The sequence below is a fragment of the Orcinus orca genome, chromosome 20 (genome assembly GCF_937001465.1).
Source record: "Orcinus orca chromosome 20, mOrcOrc1.1, whole genome shotgun sequence".
Classification (NCBI taxonomy): Eukaryota; Metazoa; Chordata; class Mammalia; order Artiodactyla; family Delphinidae; genus Orcinus; species Orcinus orca.
Window position 1 is genome coordinate 7,299,657 of NC_064578.1, and position 23,997 is coordinate 7,323,653.

Genomic DNA, 23,997 nt, shown 5'->3' on the forward strand with positions numbered 1-23,997 from the left:
AACCCAGGGCAACTGCCTCTGCAGCCCGCCGGCGGGGACTAAGCTACCCGGGGGCCTTGCACCCCGCCGGCCCCACAGGAGGGTGTGAGCGGCGGCGGCCGCTTCCCCGCCTCCGGGGCAAGTCCCCAGACCACTCCACGGGCTGCAGCGCGAGACCCCTGCCCAGTTCGGAAGGAAACTGCCTTCTGAGGCGGGGAGGCAAAAAGGAGAGGTAGGGTGGGCCCGGGCTGGAATGAGAGCGGGGAGGGCCTGGGGAGGAGGGCGCGGAATGGGTGGGGCAGTGGGAGGAGCCATTGAAAGGGCGGAGGCCTGTGAGGGAGGAGCCAATGGGGAAGGGGTGGGGCTTGTGGAGCAAGCGGGGGCGCTTTGCTGGAGGGCATAGCTATTGAAAGAAGGGGATTGGGAAATTGGGATTGACATATATACAGTAATATGTATAAAGGAGATAACTAATAAGAACCTGCTGTATAAAAAATAAAATTTAAAAATTCAAAAAGAAGGGGAGCATCTTTTGTGGCAAGGTAGGAACTGCTGGAGGAAGGGGAGGAGCTAGATGAGGAAGAAGGAAGGATCGTGGAAGAAGGGGAGGGGCCTGTGGGGGAGGGGTGGGGCTACTAGAGGAAAGAGAGGAGCCAGGTGTCAACTGCCTGGGCTTCAGGAGCCACAGGTGGAGTGAGTGTGTGTTTCAAGACTTGAACTTTCCTGTACATTGTATGCTGTGTGAGAGCTGGGAAGACGGGCGTTGCTTTACCATTTTACTACCAGTGCTAGGCATCTAATAGGCACTTCGTGAGTAATGAATGTGACTGGAGAAAACAGAAGAGTTGGAGACTGGGATTGGAGTAGAAATGTTCCGGTAGGGAGGGATGGTTGTAGAAACTGCTGTCCTAGGAATCATTCTGTGAATAATCAAAGCTGCTGTGCTTTGTAGGTGTATAAGAAGCATAAAGCACAGATAATGTACATGGGGAGATAACATTTATACTCTTGAAAATGTGAACAAATTGTTCGAATGGGGTGGTGCAACCTTTGAGGCGAAGTTTCAACTGCCAAGTTGTGTTCCCAGACGGTAAGTTAGGTCGCAGTCCCAGTATCATTTTCCTTTAGAAGCTATATTGCCAGTGATCAGCATGCCCAGGCCAATCTTCAAGACCTATTTAACCAGTTCATATGCATAAAACTTAGCTCTGCAGTAAGAAACTTAAGTTCCATCATGGCTAAGAGTGTTTGTATTCTTTGATTTCTTCATTCAACACATGTTGATAAGGATCCACAGGAATAACCTTTCAGAATTCCAAGTGAGGCTGCCAGAGACCCGACATTCCCTGGCTGGAATTCTGACATAGATTCAAGATTCTTTGAAACCTGAAACTTCTAGGAAAGTGGGGGTAGGTGTGTGGGCATGGTGTAGAGCCAGGGAGCGGGTAAGGAGTTTTGAGGTAATCACAGCCTGCTTTCGACAGAAACAACCTGCTTTTGACTTCAACACTCTGGGCTTTTCACCTCTTCTGGCCCATTAACATTCCCTTCATCATTAATTGATTAAGAATATGTCAACTAGGTATAGGAATAGAGGGTAAGGCATTTGTAGTCTGACTGCATGGACAGGTGATAGCGAATATGTGGCAAAGATGATGGCAAAAAGAAAGAAAGAAGAGTGTCCGCACTCTTCAAAGACAGTAAGGTGCCTCGAATTCCTCTCGTGCTTTGAATCTCTGACTTCTGCTGCTGCTACTCCTGCTGCTAGCCAGAGAAAACTCTCTGCTTTTAAAGGGCTCATATCATTAGATTAGGCCCACCCCAATAAACCAAGATAATTTCCCTATCTTCGGGTCAACTGATTAGCAACCATAATTACATCTATAAAGTCCCTTTTGCCGCATAATATAACTCATGGATGTTATAGCGCATCATATTCATAGTCCCAGGGATTAGGAGGGGAAACCTTGTGGAGGGAAGATTGGCAGAATTCAATTTACTACATTATCTTTCAGGAATATTGTAGAAAAGCTACTGCAACAGGTTTTTTTTTTTTTTATTTTCCCAGTTTCTCTCCGTGAACATAAATCACACTTATACACTATTAGTTCCACCTCTAATCATTTTACCTTTGAATTGATTCAAGTACACTCTTGGTCTTCCAAAGAATGGAGCTTGTATTCTGATACTTTTAATCTGTAATATTCATGTTTTACTCTGACTTTATGATACGTACCAGCCTGGCTTTGCACAGTGGAATACCTATAGAAATTTGTTCCTTTCTATAGTGCTGAAATACGCTTTTGGGGGGTATTTTTTCATAGAAAAACTACATTTATTTTTCTTTCATACCTGAAGCTAGTTCTTGTTTTCTATCATTATGTAGCTTTATATACAATAGTGATAACTTACAGGAGTAAATAGCACTCTAGTCCCTTTAATACGTAACTCTTCATCCAGTTATTTTAAAAACTATGTTATAGCTAGCTAGTTTCTTCTTTTGCTTCAGGTGTAATAGTTAAATGAATCAGTGCTAGAATCAGAAAGGTCTGGCCTTGGAATTTCAGTTGACACTAACAATCTCAGTGACTGTGTTCATTGGTAGAGGTCAGGCTCTGCTGCAGTAACAGACAGATCCTAAAATCTCAATGGCTTGACTCATTAAGTGTGTTATCATTCATGCATAGTCTGATGAGTGCTTATGGGGGTTCTTCCCAAAGCTGTGACTCGGGATTCAGGCTTCCTTCGTTTTGTGATGCTACCAACTCAAATGTGACTTCCAAGGTCATAGTGGGAGGAGAAGAGAGAACTGAAGGGACACTTTACCTCTTAAATGTCTCATCCAGGAAGTGATATAATCAGTTCCACTCGTTCTGCTGGCTAGACTAGTCACAGGGCTCTAACACAACTGTAAGAGAGGCTGCAATGTAGGGAAAGACAATGGCTCTTTTGGAAGAACTAACTTTCTCACAGTGACCACGGAAATTTTCCCAACATTCCCGTATGTTTTCTCATTAATAAAATTATCTTAATAATCAGTAACTATGAGTTCCTCTCTTTCAGAGGTTCAGTATAGGTACCAGATATAAATATATGTTGACTTTTATTTTTATTTAGCTGAGTTGAAACCAGTGTTTCTTGTATGTCATCTTTGTCTCGGAATTGTTCATTTTCAATATAATGATTCCCATTCCCCTCCAGCCATTATATTTTCTTTTCTGGCATTCTTCCAACCTTGATCACAGACAGCTGGTGGCTTGTATTGATTAGTAATAACGTGCACATTTGACTGAGTCATTTTGAGCTGTCCCTTCCCACCTAGAGTGGGGTTGAAGCATTCTGAATTGGGGTTGAAGCATTCTGAATAGACTGATCTCTAATAAAGAACAATAAAGACAGGGACCAGTTATGGATGTCCCTTGCACCCTTCTCAATGTGGCTAGACAGAGAGTCTCATACCGCCAGAACCATCAGACTGCTGCTTTCTGATTGGCATTGGATTCCCAGGAACAAGAATTTCCACACAATATCATGAAGAAAAGCATGCATGGACTTTTAGAGTCAGAAAAACATGTCTGCAAATTCTTTGATCCTTCTCCCATGCAGAAGTGGAGTGTGGGTGTCCCCTCCTCTTGTGTGTGGGATGACCTCAGTGGTTGGTCAACCAGGTGAGTCCAGCAAAAGTGAAACGATGTGACTTATGAGGCTAGGTCGTAAAAGGCAATTCAGCTTCTGCCTATTCTAATATTGTAATGATATCAAACACTTGGCAAGCGTTAGTTGTCCTTCCTTTCCTCAAGCTTATCTTTCTTCAACTAGTTTCCTGAGAAACAAGACTGACTCTGCAATGCTGTGGTAGAAATTGGTTGCAGCCCAGCATCTTTACATTTCGGTAATATATACCGTATTATGAGTACCCTCTTTGAGGTAGAACAGAAAACTCAAGACCCCTGTACTACCTTGTAGCAAGGATTCTGGCATGTGACCTAGTTTCCACCAATTAGATGCACCCTCACAATACATGCATTGAGAAGTGAATAACAGGAAGAAGTGGTCGTTTGCGAAGGGGTGAAAGAAAATTGTCGTGATGGTGGCAGAGGCATTTGATACTTTGGGGCTGGGGTGGCAGAGCTTTGGAATCCAATCCCAAGTGTCCTATTTCTGAAAGCTGAGTCAGTTACATATTTTGAATAAATAGTTCCAGGAACAAATTTTTCCTCACTTTATAGCCTCAAAGTCTGGCTTTCTGACCCACTCTTCCCCTGAAGATTTTGTAGGCTACCTAATAACTTCTGATAATTTTGTTATTAAAAACCAATGAGGAATATATAAAATAGATAAACGGGAACCTACTTTATGGCACAGAGAACTATATTCAATATCTTGTAATAACCTGTAATGGAAAAGAATCTGAAAAGGAATATATATATATAAATCACTTTGCTGTAAACCTGAAAATAACACAGCATTTTAAATCAACTATACTTCAATAAAAAGTTGTTTGTTTTGAAAAAAAAACAACTTGTGGTTACAATCAAGAGAGGGAAGGGAAGAGAGACAAATTAGGAGTTATGAGATTAAAGAAAAATCAATGAGGATTCTGTCATTTACAACAAAGGCCCAACTAATAAAAATGTACACTTCCAATTTAAGCCTCAGATCCAACGATTAACATAACACTTATGTAAGAATAATGTCTCATACATAGTTTATAAAGAGCTCTCATGAGTTATTTTTTAATGTAAATTTTCATCTTTAATGCCAAACTCTTTTCCAAATTATACCCATTTACTCTCCTACCATTGACATTTTACACTTTATCAACAGGCATTTTTTAAACTTTACCAAAATTTTGGTTATGTTGTGCTATCTCAATTGACTTTTTGTGTAAAGTTCTATGAATTTTAACATATATATATAGACACCAATCTGTCTACCATTGCTATAGTTCTGTCTTTTTGAGAATGTCATATAGAGTATACACTCCTGTATACTGTAGAGCATGCAGTACACTTTTTTGAAAATGACTGGCTTCACTCAGCACAATGCCTTTGAGATTCATCCATGTCATTATACGTAGAGAGAGTTTGTTTCTTCTTATTGCTGAGTAGTGGTCCATTGTATGCGTATACCAGTTTGGTTACCTGTTCACCTATTGAAGGATATTTGGGGTGTTTTCAGTTTGAGGCAATTATGAACAGAGTTGCTGTAAATACTCATGTACAGATTTTGTGTGAATATAAGTTTTAATTTCTCTAGAATAGTAATCAAGAGTAGGATTGCTGCATAGTTTGGTGAGTGTATGTCTCCCTTTATAAGAAATTGCCAGATTGTTTTCTAGAGGGGCTTTACCATTTTGCATTTCTACCAGCAATGTATGAGAATTCCAGTTGCTGCTGTCCTTGCCAACAGTTGGTATTGTCAATATATATATATATTTTTTAACATCTTTATTGGAGTATAATTACTTTACAATGGTGTATTAGTTTCTACTTTATAACAAAGTAAATCAGCTGTACATATACATATATCCCCATATTTCCTCCCTCTTGCGTCTCCCTCCCACCCTCCCTATCCCAGCCCTCTAGGTGGTCACAAACCACCTAGCTGATCTCCCTGTGCTATGTGGCTGCTTCCGACTAGCTATCTCTTTTACATTTGGTAGTGTATATATGTACATGCCACTCTCTCACTTCGTCCCAGCTTACCCTCCCCCCTCCCCGTGTCCTGAATTCCATTCTCTATACCTGCCTCTTTATTCCTGTCCTGCCCCTAGTTTCTTCAGAACCATTTTTTTTTAAGATTCCATATATATGTGTTAGCATACCGTATTTGTTTTTCTCTTTCTGACTTACTTCACTCTGTATGACAGACTCTAGGTCCATCCACCTCACTACAAATAGCTCAATTTCGTTTCTTTTTATGGCTGAGTAATATTCCATTGTATATATGTGCCACATCTTCTTTATCCATTCATCTGTCAATGGACACTTAGGTTGCTTCGGTACATCCCCGGTAGTGGGATTTCTGGGTCACTATTTTTAATTTTAGCCATTTTAATATATGGTTTTAATTTGCATTTCCCTAATGATGTTGAATGTCTTTTTATGTGCTTTTTTTTTTGTGGGAAATAATTGTGATCCCTGATCCCCATCACAAATGGGGTTCAACGGGTTACCTGCGTCTCCCGGCATAGGGTAGGCACACACTGAGCTAGGCATCACAGACCTGTTATTGCTCAGTCTTGGGTGGCTGAATGCCCTTTGTCCCTCTAAGAAGTATGTGCTTATTATATCCTCTTTGGTGAAGTGTCTGTTCAAGAGTTTTGTCCATCTTGTATTTGGCAAAAATAATTTTTCAATTTTCTATTTGTTGTTATTTTCTTACTATTGAGTTTGCAGAGTTCTTTACATATTCTGGATAGAAGTCCTTTATCAAATAAGCGATTTGCAAATATTTTCTCCCAGTCTGTAGCTTGTCTCTTTTCATTCTCCAACAGAGCCTTTGGCAGAGTGAAAGTTCATAATTTTAATGAGGACCAGTTTATCTATCTATCTATCTATCTACAGTTTATCTATCTATTTATTTATTTATTTTATGGGTCATGCTTTTGGTGTCATGTCTAGAACACTTTGCCTAACCCCAGTTCTTAAAGATTTTCTGTATTTTCTTCTAAAAGTTATATAGTTTTATGGTTTATATTTAGATCTATGATCCATTTTGAGTTAATTTTTTTGCATATGAATGGCCAGTTATCACAACATTCTTGTTGAAAGATGTTCTTTCTGCAATTAATTTTTTTTGCATCTTTGTCAAAAATCAATTGGCTGTGTTTATGTGGGCATATTTTTGAACTCTTTATTCTGGCCCATTGATCTGTTTGTCTCTGCATTCACCAATACCATACTGATTCCTATAGTTTTATGGTAATTTTTGTTTGTTTGTCTTTTGTTTGTTTGTTGTTTTGTTTTTGAGTTTAAAAAGGTATTATTCTTTATTTTAAAAAATAGTGATAAAATATACATAATATAAAACTTACCATCTCCACTATATTTAAGTGTACAGTTCAGTGGCATTAAGTACATTCACATTGTTGGTGCACCCATCACCACTGTCCACCTCCAGAACGTTTTTCTTTCTTTTTTCATACACACACACACACACACACACACACACACACACACACTGTATTTTATTTTTACAAGAGCTAAATAAACTGACACCAAGCATTGTAAATGCATGACCACAACAAAATACCATACTGATTCCTATAGTTTTATGGTAATTTTTTAAACTGGGTAATGTGATTCCTCCATTTTGTTCTTCATTTTCATAATGGTTTTAGCTATTATAGTTCCTTTTACATTTCCTAATAAATTTAAAAACCAGTTTGTTAATATCTATAATAAATCCTGCTCTAGATTCATATCTTGATATTCAGCAGTTATTCCTCCAACTTCTTCTTTGGGATTGTCTATCTATTCTTGGGCCTTTGTATTTTCACATACGTTTTTGAATCCCGAAAATTGAAAACAGTTTTAAGAAAATAATTTTAACTTTAGAGTCCTATCTTCCCAAGATCTAGGACTTCCCATTTCCAGGGCCCCTGGACTCTATTTTTCAAAGACCACAAATGTCTACATTTTAGGTAGCGATATTTATAGTTATTAAAGGTCATTTGCTTTGTATCTCACCTCCGATGATACCAGACCAGTGTGGAACCAAGACATTACTACTGGTCACCAAAATCTGGCTTCCTTTTCCTTCTGGAGATAGAGGAGGAAGTATTATCTCCACTTCTCGTTGAAGCTAAGCAGTACCTTGTGACTTGTTCCAGTTAATCACATGGGGACTGAAGTCATATGAGTTACTTCTGGGCAGAAACATCTAAGAGCCAGTGAGGGCTTCCCTGGTGGCGCAGTGGTTGGGAGTCCGCCTGCTGATGCAGGGGACGCGGGTTCGTGCCCCAGTCCGGGAGGATCCCATGTGCTGCGAAGCGGCTGGGCCCGTGGGCCATGGCCGCTGGGTCTGCGCGTCCGGAGCCTGTGCTCCGCAGCGGGAGAGGCCACAGCTGTGAGAGGCCCGCGTACCACACACAAAAAAATAAATAAATAAGAGCCAGTGATTCCCCATGTTTGCCATCACATTCTGCCATCGCAGTTGGCTACGGTTTCCCAGGATGGTATCTCCATCAGTTCAAGTTCCAGAGTGAGGATAATGTGCCACAGAGTCCAAAACATCATACAGTGGACATGTAGCATGAGTTAGAAATAAATTTATGTTGTTTTTTACCACTGGAAAAAAAACCCTGGGATTGCCTGTTATTGCAGGATAACCTTGACTATCTTGACTAATACTAGGTAGCTGAGGCTAACAGACAGTGACCATGTCAAACTGAAGTATACCCTGGTAAGGCTGCCAGGGCAACCTTTTCCAAAAAGAACCTGACAGCTTAAGCCATATCGGGGGCAAACACACACAAAACAAACAAAAATTCAGAGTTTTATGGGCATTTTCAAATAGACCCATTTCTACTTTTGTTAAAATGATAAAGTAACTACATTATCACCTTCTTGACCAAGGAAATACAAAGTTTCTTTATGTAATGATATAGCATACTCTATCTGTCTCTTCTTGTGTCTTCTGCTATCCCTTTTCTTAGCTTCTCTTCAGCTACTAGCCTTTTGGAAATGTCTTTGTGTTCTTGGTTGGGGTTGCGGTGGGGGGGTCTTCTCTTTTCAAGTAGGTTTCTCTCTGGGCAGCATTATTTATTTGCAAATAGTAGATATGGTCATTGTTCCTGGTTTACAAGAATTTCAACCCCTGCCACCCTATTTTAACTTTCATCCAACACATCCAGGAGCATAGCAACAGAAGACGTGTCCTTTTGCTGGACTCCGCTGTAATAGCGGTGTGCCTCTGCCACCGGCCAGTGGCAGCTTAATGGAAATCTTTGTTCATTTCAGGAGCAGGACACTTTGTATTCTAAGTTACAGATTGGTTAGGCTGTCAAAGCGCCATTGATTTTGCCAGATGTATAACAAAAAGGCATTTGGTAGTCTCTGTACTTCTTCATTAACATACTACACCATCATAGTGCGGGGTCAGAGATCTGGAAGGTAATGTCTACTTTTTTTTCCTCTGCATTTCAAGCCCTTCCTTTTGCATTCAGTAAATTCAATGAGAAGGCTTTGAGTACTTTGACTTATGAGTAGTTGGCCAATTATTTATGGAGTGTCTCCAAGTCACCTTCGTAAGCTTTATTCTCTGATATTTTTGACTTTGTGGTACATCTGTTCTCTTTATGTAAGTCCCTCTTCAAGGTCTTTACTCCAGCTTAAAATTATACAAACCGTGTAATCTATTCTTTGATACATTTACTTCAGTTTGCTCAAGGTCAAAATTCATGCTTCGCTCACCTCCACCATATTCTGATAACACGATGGCTTAAAAAACACGTTATTATGGAAAATTTCACAGTGACATAAAAGTAGAGAGAATAGTGCAATTAACCTCTGTGTCCTCATACCCTTCTACAACAAATAGAATTTGTGGCTACTTTTATTTCCTCATTCTCTCTCTAACCATGGCCACACCCACCCCCTTGCAGGACTTTTGAAACAAATCATAACGGCTTATGTTTAATTGGTAAAATAATAACATACTTTACAGGTTTTTTGCTGATCATTTTCTTTCCATTTCTGTTTTTTTTGCAACTTTATTTATTTTTGGCTGCATTGGGTCTTCGTTGCTGCGCGTGGGCTTTCTCTAGTTGCCGCGAGCGGGGGCTATTCTTAGTTGCGGTGCAGGGGCTTCTCACTGCAGTGGCTTCTCTTGTTGCAGAGCATGGGCTCTAGGAGCACGGGCTTCATTAGTTGTTGCACGCAGGCTCAGTAGTTGTGGCTCGCGGGCTCTAGAGCGCAGGCTCAGTAGTTGTGGCACGCGGCCTTATTTGCCCCGCGGCATGTGGGGGCAAATAAGACCAGAGCTCAAACCCGTGCCCCATGCATTGGCAGGCGGATTCTTAACCACTGCGCCACCAGGGAGATCCCATTTCTGTTTACTTTAAATGCTACTAGAAATGATATTTTCTGTATCATACTGAATTTCCATAGGCTCTTAGACTCTCATTCATCTTCTTTATTTCATTTCCACATATCTTAAGTTCCTTGGATCAGTTTTTCTTTGGGTTTATTCTTGTTTATCCAAACATGTACTTTCAGGGCTTGCACCTCAGTCAAAATTTTCTTCTTTGTACATTTCAGTTCTAGCCACTTCAGTAGCGTATGTCAGAGAATTTAATACCTTCTGGCATACATCTGTGTGCCTTCCTGCTTTGTACTCCAAATCCGATCTTCTAGTTGCATCTGCAAATGCATTTTCCCATGGGAGCATTTTCACTGTGATCTTTGTGTTTCCTTGATGTAATTTTCTTGGAAAACATATGGACTTTTATGTATACTTTACACCAGTGATTCTTAAACCGAATCAGGTTGTAAAGGTCCGTGGAAATCAAGAAGTGGAAGAACATGAGTTCTGATTTACTTCAAATCTATAAACAAGGCATAATTTTATCATCAGAAAGTGGGTATTATATCGCTGCAGATTTCTGCATTCCAACATAAAAGGAAAGCTGCATGTAATTTGTAAGAAGTCACATATCCACCCTTTCAGCTGACCTTTGATGGCTTCTTGCACATTTCTATTTGTCACCTCTTACATGAGCTGGAGGACAAGAATGGGCAATAAATCTCGAAGGCACAGGACTTCCCTGGTGGTCCAGTGGGTAAGACTCTGAGCTCCCAGTGCAGGGGACCCAGGTTCCATCCCTGGTCAGGGAACTAGATCCCACTTGCATGGCGCAACTAAGAGTCTGCATGCCGCAACTATGTTGCAACGGGATCCCACGTGCTGCAACTAAGACCCGATGCAGCCAAAATAAATAAATAAACTAATTAAATATTTTTAAAAATCTTGAAGGCGTGTTTATAGGAGGAAAACTGAAAATTAAGATGATTCTTTACACTTACTGAAGTTTTTCTAATTAGGAAAAGCCCACCAATATTCTGTTTTAGTAGTGGAGCAGCTTGAGAACACCAGTGTTCCAGAGGAGCACCTAGCAATCTGGTATGCAGTAATCTGACCATTTGACTAAGAATACTGCATTTACCAACTCAGAGATGATGCTTTGTTTTCAGTCATAAGGAGTCAGTATAGTTCCCATGATCCGCCCATTAAATGAGCAAAGTACTTATATTGGGTTGGCCAAAAATTTGTTCAGGTTTTTCTGCAAGATGTTACAGGAGAACCCGAATGAACTTTTTGGCCAGCCCAATAAAAATGTAGTATTTATAACGAATAAGTAAAGTGCATAGAGCAGTGCCTGGCACATAGTAAGAGCTATGTAACAGTAAGTTTTATTATTAGATTATTGTTGTTACCTGGGTTTCCTTTGGCACTTGGTAATATAATGTGACTGGAACCTCTTCTGGTGCCTTCACCAGGTCTGTCTTCTAACTTACTCTAGTTTTTGTTGTTGTTGTTGATTTTTGTTTGTTTGTTTGGCTGTCGCATGAGGGATCTTAGTTCCCTGACCAGGGATCGAATCTGTGCCCCCTGCAGTGGGAGCGTGGAGTCCTAACCACTGACCCACCAGCGAATTCCCTCTACTGACTCTAAAATAGGGGCTTGGGCCTCCCCTGGTGGTGCAGTGGTTAAGAATCTGCCTGTCAATGCAGGGGACACGGGTTCGATCCCTGGTCCAGGAAGATCCCACAGGCTGCAGAGCAACTAAGCCCGTGTGCCACAACTACTGAGCCTGTGAGCCACAACTACTGAAGCCTGTGAGCCTAGAGCCCGTGTTCCACAAGAAGAGAAGCCACCGCAGTGAGAAGCCCTTGCACCGCCAAGAGTAGCCTCCGCTCTCCGCAGCTAGAGAAAGCCCGCGCACAGCAACGAAGACCCAACGCTGCCAAAAAAAAAACGGGGGGGCTCACCTAATACCACATCTTTGGCTTCTGCGGTTCTCCTCTCTAGATATAGAGATAGAGATAGGGATATAGTCTGCCCCTCAGATTTCACGTATTCTCTTGACATGTGAGAAGTAGATGGAGGAGCTGGAGATGGTTAACCTGTAAGAGAGAAGAGTACATGGAGCATTTTCATAGGGCTGTTGGGAGGCTGAGGCAGTGGCCAGTCTCTGAATCAATGATTCTTCAATCCTCTGTAGTGACAGACTGCTTTGTACCTCTGATGCAAGCCCTTCCCCCAAAAAATGATTGAGCGTTTGCAGAGGCATCATAGACCTCCAGAAACCCATCCATGGATGGGAAGGCTTCCTGCCTTGGTCTGGAGGGCAAAACGAGGACCAGGGAGTGGACGATGTTGAATGGGCAGGGAAAGAAGTCCTGGTTCAATATAAGGATGCTCTTTCTAACAGAGTGGTAGTTCTCCAACTTTGCAGGATTTTACAATCATCTAGGGTGATTTTAAAAATTCTGATGGCCAGGCTGTGCCCAGACCGACAAGAATCAGAATTTCTGTGGGTATAGTCTGGGCATTTTTACTTTTTATGAAGTTCCCCAGATGATTCCAAGGTGCAGCTGAGTTCAGGAATCAGTAAATTAGAGTACTTTGCTATCGGAACAGTCTCTTTAAGTAGTGAGCACCTTGTCAGTGGACATACTTCAAGCACAGAACATTTTTCTTATTGATTTGAACATTCTAACTATACTTAATCTCTCCTAAACAGTATCTATTTCTTTGCTCTATTAACCTCAAGTTTAAATTTATTTTATTATTTAAGAAATGACTTCGCTTTTGATTCTCTGCTTTTTTTCTTTCCAATTGTACACTTGTTAAGTCTATGGGTTCTGTGGTATTTGCATTTGCAGTTCAAAATTACAAAGGTATGAGTGTACTTATAGGAGCTTCTTTGGCCTGGGCAGCAACTGAAGTGAAATTTCACAATATGAAAGGCCCAGGCTGGTTTGCACAGTCTGTCTGGTCCTTAATCATACTTCCGTTTGGAGACAGAATAGCGCTTCTAGTTTTCAGTCACTTGTAATATCATTTCTTTCCCTTTCAGCGTTCATTCATTTCCTCTGATGTCATATTGGAAAAGATTAGGATGCCCAAAGATATTTGCCCTTCCATAGGTACATGGAACTTGATTAGCATCAAAATGCCATTTTAAGCCTATGTGAAAAAGCCAAAATGGTAATTAAACAGATATTGTTATAAGAAGCTGCTGATCTCTACCTAGACAGAAAGTGAAAATGTATGCTTCTGGCAGGGGTCACTTTGGGGTGAGAGAGCAAGGCGTGTGGTCCCCAGTGGCCTCTGCCTCATTACAAGCAAAGTTTTCCTCAGGAAGGCCCTGGCCATTCATCAGCAGCCATTGTGCTGATGTAATATTGGTGGTCATTGCCTGGGCATTAGAGTCCATCCACACAGCTTGCGGGGTCCCCAGGAGGAACCCATCTGTGGGACTGTATTACAATCATGCTGGTTTTATAGATGAGCATACAGACCTGGAAAAGTAACTCGCCCAACAAAACAGACAGCTAGGACATAGGATTGGAACCCTGGCTGATTGGAACCCGAGTCTGTGCTCTCCTGATAAGGATGATTACTTTCCTAACACTTTGGCTGGCTTATGAATGCCAAGTCCTATTTTTCAAGCTGGAAAAACATCAGCTAAAGATAGACAGCATCATCATCACCACCACCTACCACCACCACAGCCACCGACACCATCATCACCACCACCTACTCTATCAGTTCGCTAGGACTGCCACCACGAAGCACCACAGACAACAGAAGTTTACTGTCTCAGTTCTAGAGACTTGGAGTCCAAAGTCAAGGTGTTGGCAGGGTTCGTTCCTTCTTTTTTTTTTCTGGGTTGTCTTTTCACTTTTTTTTGTTTGTTTGTTTGTTTTGACCACGCTGTGCAGCATGTGGGATCTTAGTTCCCTGACCTGGGATCGAACCTGTGCCCCCTGCGTTGGGAGTGCAGAGTCTTAACCACTGGACCGCGAGGGAAGTCCCTCACTTTTTTTTTGTTATATCGAAGTATAATTGATTTACAGTGTTGTGTTACTTTCAGGTGTACAGCAAAGTGATTCAGTTATATATATTATAGATATAATATATAATTATATCTATAATATATATACTCTTTTTCAGAAAGAATATATATATTCTTTTTCAGATTCTTTTCCCTTATAGGTTATTATAAAATATTGAGTATAGTTCCCTGTGCTATAGAGTACGTCCTTGCTGGTTATCTGTTTTACACATGGCAGTGTGTATATGTTAATCCCAGACTCCTAATTTATCCCTCCCCCTGGGTTGGTACCTTCTGAGGCTGTGAGGGAGGGATGTGTTCCAGGCCTCTCTCCTTGACTTGTTGATGACCGTCTCGTCCCTGGGTCTCCTCACATTGTCTTCCCTCTAAGCATGTCTGTGTCCAGAGTTCCCCTCTCTATGTGGACACCTTCATATAGGGTGGATGAGGGTGAACCAATTGACTTAGCTATGACCACATTCTCCACCAGCTTCCTCAGAAGCCAAAGGATCCCCAAGCCGACATCCAGGGCTGTTCGGACAGGACAGAGGAGGTGGCTGGGATGCATCAGTCACACATAGCACGATGGTTCTCTTCATATTAGCACAGTATCATTTGGATGTTTTGGGAGTGGAGGGTAGGGATGCTTAACCCTACATTCCTACTCTGTAGGGGCACTTGGTACCCCATCACGAGAGACAGAGTCTGTGGTAACATCTTTCTACCCTCTTTTCTTCACTTCCAACTTTGGTCTTTAAATCCATCAGTCTTTAAAATTAGCCTTATCTTTTACAATGTCAATAGCTGGCAACGGATGATTTTGTAATATTTCTTCTGTCTATTCCTGAACATATCTTGAAGATATTTCGCCTGAGTTGTTGAATTGCTTTTAAAAAAAAAAACAAAAAACAATACTAAATGCTAAGTTCAATTTGCATTTCAAACCACAGGAAGAAGATGTTAAAGACTTTAAGCAACCATCACAGTAATGGATCTCAGTCTGAAAAATGAGACTGAATTAGAAAATAGTGAAAATAATGAAGTTCAAAGCACAGAAGAAACTGAATTAAACTATACTTGTCCAGATGAAAGAAGTGAAAAGAATCACGTTTGTTGTCTTCTCAATATCAGTGACATTACACTTGAACAAGATGAAGAAGCCAAAGAGTTTGTCATTGGAACTGGATGGGAAGAAGCAGTGAGTATTTTCTTGAGTTAGGTCTCTTGCATGTCAGTGTTTTGATACAAGCCTTTTCTTTTACTATTTTCAAAAACGGTTACTATTGCCAAAAAAAAAAAAGTATAAATGATGAAATATAGAAACCTTTTGGAACAGAGGTAGAATGTTAATGATGATAATAGCTGTACCTTTTATTGAGTATTTATGGCCACTCACTATTGGCAAGCACAGTACTGAATGCTTTACGTACATCAATTCATTCACTTTCTCAATAGTTCTGTGAGGAAGGTATTATGTGAGGCATAATATTATGTGAGACAGCCTCACTTCTTGGACAAGGATACCAAAGCACCCAAAAAGTGAAATGTGTCAAAGATCACCCAGGCAGTGGGCAAGGCAGGGCTTGAACCCAGCTCTTCTGGACTCCAGAACCCAAGCTGCTTAACTTAACCCAAGCTACTTAATTCCCCAAGAGACCTGAGATTTTTATCCTGGTGGTTCTACTCAGAACCCTGTGGGTTTATTCTTAGACTATTCTTAGAATCAGTAATAGAAATACAGTTCTAAATTTAGAACTGTAAGGGAATTTGGTCTAATCCAATGATTCTCACTTGCTAGTGTCACAACTGGTGGGAAGGGAGAAGGGATGCTACTGGATGTAGTGGGTAGAGGCCAGGGGTGCTTACAATGCCCAGGGTGGCTCCCACCGCAATAAATGGTCCAGCTTTGGGACTTCCCTTGCGGTCTAGTGGTTAAGACTCTGTCCTTCTATTGCAGGGGGTACATGTTCGATCCCTGGTGGGGGAACTAAGATCCCACATGCCACGAAGCCAAAAAAAAAGCAAAAAGAAATGATCCAGCCTTGTCTTAGCTTGGGCTGCTGTAATAGAATACCATAGACTGGGTAGCTTAAGCAACAGACACTTATTTCTCAGTCCGAGGTCAGGGTCCCAGCATGGTTGGGTTCTTGGTGAGAGCCCTATTTCATTTTATTTTATTATTTTTTGGCTGTGCCATGCAGCATATGGGAGGCAGAATCTTTAGTTTCCCAACCAGGGATCAAGCCCTTGCCCCCTGCAGTGGAAGTGTGGAGTCTTAACCACTGGACCGCCAGGGAAGTCCCCTCCTTTTCTTATAAGGGCACTAATCCCATCATGAGGGCCCTGCCATCTTGACCTCATCTAACCCTAACACCTCCCAAACACCCACCTCCAAATACCATCAACTGGGGATTAGGGTTTCAGCATAGGAATTTGCCGGGGGAGGGTACACAAACATGCAACCCATAAAAAACCCCCAATGTTGGTAGTGCCAATGTTGAGAAACCTTGATCTAATTGGTTTATTTTATAAATATGGAAACTGAGGCCAAAATAAGGCAGAGTGACTCTACCCAAGTCCACTTGATAGTTGCAAGAATGTGTCTTCGGGGCCTCCTCTGGTGCTCTCTCTACTGTACACCGCCCCCCCCACCTCATTAAGCATATATGACCTATGACCTTCCGTACACACACACCCAGATCAGGTAAGTCAAGGTGGTAGAGAGTTCTATTTAAGCATGGAAAACTTTCTAAGCTTAGAAGTTAGAAGGTTCCATTTCTAAGCTTAGAAGTTAGAAGGTTCAGTTTACTATTCAAGGTAATTACTTTGAAATACCAAGGGCTGTTGGAAAAGAATTTTCTTTTAATTGGAAAAATTGCCCCGTGTCCCATGCTGAGAGTACGTTTGCTGTTCACACTGTCTGGTATGACCATTTCCTCCTGCTTGCTGCCTGCTACTCTTTGCTCTCTCTGTCCAGCCCCCGACCCCTGCCCACCCAGCCCTACCCCACCTCTCAGACAGCCTTGCCTCAGGAGGGTTGACTGAGGTCTGTCCCTGCCCCCTGCAAAGGCTGGCTTCCTGCACTGGCACATGGCCCCCTGACCCTTTCTGTGCTGGTGCCAGGGACCCCTGGGCCAGCATTTAGAGGAGGACAGAGAACACTTTGCTGGTAGCAATTCCTGAGAGTTTCTTATGCTTGCAGAGCCAAGGGACCTCACAGGAGGCAGGTGATGGGATGCCTCAGGGCTGCGCAGTGTTGACCCAGTGCAGGAGCCTTTCCTATCACTACCCTGCTGTTTCTCCCCGTGGCAGCCTGTGGACGCCCACACCACTTGGCGGCTCTGTGGACACTCAGTCAGGAGGGAGGCACAGTCACCTTGCACTGCAGCTGGGCTCGAAGTCCTGGCAGACATCCAGACCTTTTTGGAAACACCTAGCTTACCTGTGACACCTCACCTGTAAGGACCAAAAAGGCAAGGTGTCATTGCCCCCTGCCCTGGGACTTGGATCCCCTGCCCGGCCATCTGAACACACCGGAGATGCAGATCCTCTGTATCAGCCTCGACCCAAGGCTCATGTGGGTGCCTTTTTTTTTTTTTTTGGCTGTGCCTTGCAGCTTGCTGGATCTTGGTTTCTGGACCAGGGATTGAACCCGGGGCCTCTGCAGTGAAAGCGCCAAGTCCTAACCACTGAACTGCCAGGGATCTCCCATGTGGGGTGCTTTCTATTTTATTTATTTTTTTAAAAAGATATATTTATTTTATTTTTTAATTAATTTATTTTTGGCTGTACTGGGTCTTCGTTGCTGCACGCGGGCCTTCTCTAGTTGCGGCGAGCGGGGGCTGCTCTTCACCGCACGCTTCTCACCGCGGTGGCTTCTCTTGTTGCACAGCATAGGCTCTAGGCACGCGGACTTCAGTAGTTGTGGCACGCAGGCTCAGTAGTTGTTGGCGCATGCGCTTAGCTGCTTGGCGGCATGTGGGATCTTCCCGGACCGGGGATCAAACCCATGTCCCGTGCATTGGTAGGAGGATTCTTAACCAGTGCACCACCTGGGAAGTCCCTGGGGTGCTTTTTAAAATCTACCTTCCCAGGGATTCCCTGACCCTTCCCAAGCCCCTCCCCTGAGTACTGGCTTAGTAGGTTGGGGTGGGCCTCGGGAATCTGGATTTTGAAAAGCAGCTCAGGTGACTCTTAGGGTCAGGCAACTGGGGAGCCTTCGCTGACTCAATTGGACCTGTTTAATAGATTCAGAAAGACAAAAGCTCAGGGGTTGCTGCACATTTTAGGCTCCCCTCACTCAACATCCCGTTAAGCCAGAGTTGGCCTTTTCCACACACACAGCCTGGAGACAAATCCCCTTGCCTGGGTGGAGGTGGGGACCAAGCGACTTGCCTCACTCCACCAAAGCCACCATCTGGAGAGAGGCTGTCAGCCTGAGGACCTATTAGCAAATGGGCTGGGACCCTTGCTTTTCTGTAAAAGCTGGAAAACCACCTGGGGAGCCAGGGTCAAGAGCAGTGAGGTGTGAGGCAAGCAGCATGGTCCTCTTGAAGATGCAGTGCCGACCCTGCAGCACGTGAAGGGACGGGGTTCCCAGAACAGAGGCAGAGGGAGGGGGAAGCTGGGGAAGATGTGCTCAGGCTGACTCAGCGTGCAGTGCTGGGCAGCAGCCTTGTAGCCGTCCAAGAACTGGGACTTCACTATGCTAAAGAAAATGTTTTTCTTTTTTTATGAGAACATATTCAAGGTTTCAGCAGCACGTCTTTGGGAAGAGCTAGGCCTGTGGAATAAGAAAGTATCGGACTCCAGTAGCACTTACTAGACTTTTTAAAAAAGTGATGCTGCAGGCTTCCCTGGTGGCCCAGTGGTTAAGAATCCGCCTGCCAATGCAGGGGACACAGGTTCGAGCCCTGATCTGGGAAGATCCCACCTGCCACGGAGCAACTAAGCCTGTGCGCCACAACTACTGAGCCTGCGCTCTAGACCCTATGAGCCACAACTACTGAGCCCTCGTGCCACAACTACTTAAGCCTGCGTACCTAGAGTCCGTGCTCCGCAACAAGAGAATCCATTGCAATGAGAAACCCACCCACCGCAATGAAGTGTAGCCCCTGCTCGCTGCAACTAAAGAAAGCCCGCACAGCAAAGAAGACCCAACACAGCCATAAATAAATAAATAAATAAATAAATAAAAAGTTCCCTTTAAAAAATAAAAAAAAAATAAAAAGGAGTTTTTCTTGACACTTACGAATTTCTAACAGGAATTTGGGGAGCTGAACACCTGAGGTGAGAGGGTGTGGAGGGTGAAAAGGGGATGATGGGAAAGGGATGTTTTTGTGCAGGAGGACCAGAGGCTGGCCCCATCTTCAGGCCCAGGAGACAATGCTGCTCCTCACAGGCTCTCCTTGTCCTCTGCTTGGGGATGCACAGACCTCCTGAATGTGCCAGCACTTGTTGGCTGTAAGGATATTTTAAGCCTCAGTTTCCTCCTCTGTAACCTGGATATCAGAATACCTAAACTGTAGCACTCCTGTGAGGATTAAATGAACGAATGCCAAGAGATCCTCAGCTCAGTGCCTGGAACATAGTAAAATCGTGGGAGCTGTTTTTGCTTTTTTTTTTTTTTTTTAACATATAAGGTTGCCAGATTTAGCAAATGAAAACACAAGGCACCCAGTTGAACTTGGCTTTCGGTAAACCTAATTAGTGTAAGTATATCCCGAATGTGGTCTTGTGTTTTTCTCTAACAGCTCTGTTTACCTGTGACCTCTGTGGCAGGGTCAGCCAGGGGACTCCGAGTGTGGCCGCGGGCATGGGTGTGCCTGGGCCCTGCTGACCCTGCATCTGCCTCTGCTCCTCTGCCTTTCCTTCAGCCTCTCCGAGCAGCAGTCTCCCGGGTGTGGTAAACAGACCCTGCAGTACAAGAAAGGCTGGCAGAGGGGACAAGAACAAACAGTTTTGATTTTATTTTAATAATTCTGAATTTACTTTAACGCACATCTAAAAAAATGTAGAGTCAGCACATCAATGTGGCCATTTATAGATACTATCGCTTAGTATTTTCGTCTTTAAAAATACTGTTACAAATACTATTGCTTAGTATGAGGCTAAACTAGGCATGAGAAGTTAAAACTAAAACATTTAAGTCAATTTTTAGAGAAATATTGATTTAAATAGGACAGCCAAACTGGGAATGGGGCCAAAGCAGGGGCAACTGGAGTCTAGGCAGCTCAGCTGAGAGTAACACGCTGTTTTATTTGCAGGTCCGAGGCTGGGGAAGGATTTCTCCAACTGCCTGCATCTGGCCCAGGAAGAAGCTTAAAAAGGCGAAGATGGGAGAAAGTGCCAGCAGCTGCTTACTCTGTGTCAGCCTCTCCCAAGGGAGCCTGGAGGCCAGGCTTCAGTCGGAGGCCAGGCTTCAGTCGGAGGCCGGGAAGCTGGAGTCGGGCGCTTCAGCTCCGGCTGAGGCAGGGCCGGAGAAGGATGGAGGCAGCCTCTCCCAGACTCCGGGCCCCCCGCCAGGCCCCAACACTGCCTACCGGGAAGTTAACAGGATCTGCTTTCCCACTTACAGTCAGGGAGAGAAAAAAAGTCTGCAAATAAAAGAGTTTATTTGGTGCCTGGAAGACTGGGCCACTCCCGAGGCTGTGAGGGGCAACGATCCCGGAAGCCCCAGCGGAGGCGCTGACGGAAGTGCCTCCGTGGCAGACTCCTTGACTTCCAAGGCCCATTTAGTTCTACCTGCCCTGAAGTCTTCACCCCCAAATGGCTTGGATGTGCCAGGTAAGAAGAGTCAGAACTTTTTCTTGCAGCAGGAAGAGAAGGGGCTGAGCGTGGCGAAGGATGAGCAAGTGGCTTGTGCATATGGGGTGAAAACAGTTGACGGGACAGGTGAAAAGAGGCCCATTGAGCTGGCCAAGCACCACAAGGTGAAGGAAACGCAGCCTTTCCCCACCCCGGCGGCCCGGACATCCCTGCTGGCCGGTCCCGAGCCCTGCCGCCTGCCCTGGTCCCTCCTGCCTGAAAAACACCTGGTGTGCCCTCCCCACCACAACAGTGTTCGCTATCTCGCCACCCTGCAGCTTGTGGAGAAACAAGGAGCGCAGACCTACAAAGCCAAATTCAAAGCCAGGGAGCCGAGACCTCCCATGAAAACCCCACACCGCGTTCTCACAGCGGCCAAGCCGGAAAACAGGCCCCAAACGCTGGAGACCAAAGTGTTCTCAAGACCTCTCTTGCCGTCCCTCACGGTGAGCAGAGTTGTTATGGCCGTTCCCACTCACAGACTCCTCTGAGTTGCCATGATGTAATTCCCTGGGAATAAGCACCGTCTGAAAGTTGTTCATCTTCTCTTCGCTCTCTCCCTCCTGCCCCAACCCCAGTCTCTTCCTCATCCTCCCCCTTGTCTTCTCGTACACTTTTCTCTCCCCCTCTCCCCTGGTGCTTTTTTGTAGTATAATCAGGGGAAATTGAACCTCATTGTACGGGTTTTGATGTGCTCTCAAAGCCCCGATATTTATGTGTTACCTGCTTCTATTGCTTAGCCGTTTACAAAACGCAAACTGGTAATGCCAGTCTCAGCCTCTGCCTGACTTATCTCTGCACTGGAAGACAAGTGGATGGTGGGGAATCTGAAGGGCCTCCCTCAGGGATGCCCCCATGCCAGCCCTGAGCCAACCTGCAGGGGCTCCTGCCCCCTCAACCCCAGTGCCTTAAGCCAAGGGTACTGGGCATGTGTAGACCACATCGTTTCTTGATCTTTTGAACCTGGCAGATGTCTGTCTGTTGCCGCATTTTCTCTTGCAACAAAGATCTGCTTTAATAGAAACAATGTTATAAGAGAAAAATTCCAGCCTGTGTGCAAATGCATATCCTCTGTCCAAGGTGGTGTATCCTTATATTATATCCATGGATGTACGGTATCCCTTGTTTCCTATATGCCCCAGATTTCATATATTATAGCCTCATGCTTGTCGCACATTTCATATATTTCATATATTATAGCCTCATGCTGGTCTCTGTGTCTGGGAAGTTTTTCTTACCATTCTACAAAATTCATCTTGGGAGGCAGGTTAAGAATAATTTTTTTTTTAAATGTCGCTGTGATTATTATCAGCACACATGCTTCCTCCAGTCTTACCTTATAACTACTATTTGGGAACTCGACAACCCCAAACAGACAAGTATGGAATGGGGCTGTGACTTTCTTCCTTCTTCCATCTTTCCTCTCCCCTCATTTTACCCGAGTGCGTATTTCCTGAAGTTGTATATAAATTAAACTTTTGTAAATTAGTTATATTTTAAATGTGAAGTGACAATGCTATGTAGAGAAATGCTCTGAAGAACCATTCTGTAATATGCATAACCATTTAGCCGCTCTGTAATTACATAGTTGGCATGTGCTTAAGGTAGGTTGTACTTGAACTCTAGGCTTTCCGTCTCCTAAATGATGGGCAGACAGAATATATGACTGTATTTGTAAACATCTGCTTTCCATAACTGGTCTTTGTGATGTCTTGTCTAAGTTTAGGTTTTTTGGTTTTGTTTTGTTGGTTTGTCTTTACAAAACACCAGAAATGCAGGAGTGACTATAGTACAACCGTCACTGAAAGGCGTATTTTGCCTTTTGAGGTCATACACTTTATAGTCTAGAAGCAGTTAACAGGTTCTACTCATTCTTTCTTCTCTGAATGAAGAAACCATCTGGATTCATCCCCAAGAAGAGGCCCTGATTTCCCACTGTGTCTGGACAGTGGGGTCTTGGACCCAGTACTGTTTGAGGACCCTCCAGCTCTGGCAGCCTGCCCACCTAAGTCAGTGGTTTTTCAAGCCCCTCTTTATAAGCTGCAGAATAATGAATAAGCTCACTATGTAAAGCAGTCTTAAGTGTTTGATTGGGAGGGAAAAAGTATCCACCAGTATGAGGGACAAAGCCCACCTGCTCAGCCCAGATGTACTTACCTGTTGAGATCTTGAGGCAGTTTGAACTGATCCAAGTTACAACATAATGTTTTTTTTTCTTAAGAAAAACTCATTTGTTGAGATAAGGGTTATAAATTCTATAGCTTTGGGGGTAAACATATAATAATTTAGAATTGAGGAGAGCCAGTTTGAACAAGGGAAGGGCCAAATTTAAAGGTTTTTAGTATCTTTTTTGAGCAAATAATTTGGTCAACAAAATGTTGACTAGAAGATCCCTCTGTGAATAGATAAGAATGCTTTGCATTTGGCATCTTTTTCTTTAGGTAATTATTCAAGTACCTGTTAAAGGCCCTCTGATATCTTATCTGTGTTAGCCGTGGTTTAAATTGTTTCTCTGTGGATAGTCACTCTAGGCCTTGTCCCAATTTCTATTCAGATTAAATCAGGACATCCGAACTGGTCTTTGATGTCCAAGTTTAGATAAAGGCTAAATGTTTACTAGAATGCAGCCCCCCCTTAGGGTTCTAGGTCACTAACAAAAATCCTGCCATTTTAAGGAGTTAAGCATGTTACAATTCAGTGCCAGTGGCCCTCTTCCTACCTCCAGGTGATGATCTCAGTTAGGTTTTGGTTCCTCTAGTCCTCCCCAAACCAAGCATGGAGGGCTCTGTGTTTCACCCCTCATTCTGTTATGTTTGGCCGTCTCATTAGTAAAGCTTTCCAAACCCCTGTTCTTTTTTGAAATTAAAAAAATCACCGAGTGGAACTGTGGCAGCACCCGACAGAGGGCTCCTGCAGGGCCTGAGGTCAACTACTGGGTGAGGCCAGGCTGAGGTGTGGGGATGCTCCTGGGCAAGTGCAGGGCCATAGGGGCTGGAAACCTCGGAAAGAGTATAGATCTGACAGAGAGACGAGGGACAAGGCCAAGGGGAAGACTAAGAATAAGACCCGGAGACATTTGGACAAGTATGTAGGGCTTTGGCTACTCAGGGAGACTTTCCCTAATTTTTAGCTATGTTCTTTTT

At 43.5% G+C, this 23,997-nt stretch overlaps 1 protein-coding gene across 1 annotated transcript; it reads left to right on the forward strand.

The window, feature by feature from the left end:
- Positions 1-77: 77 nt before the first annotated feature.
- Positions 78-23,754, forward strand: C20H16orf46 (chromosome 20 C16orf46 homolog). Its single transcript, XM_033406418.2, has 3 exons — positions 78-211; positions 14,998-15,245; positions 20,314-23,754. Exons 2-3 carry the CDS (start codon positions 15,036-15,038, stop codon positions 21,343-21,345), a joined length of 1,242 nt encoding a protein of 413 aa, XP_033262309.1. The 5' UTR covers positions 78-211; positions 14,998-15,035; the 3' UTR covers positions 21,346-23,754.
- Positions 23,755-23,997: the final 243 nt, after the last annotated feature.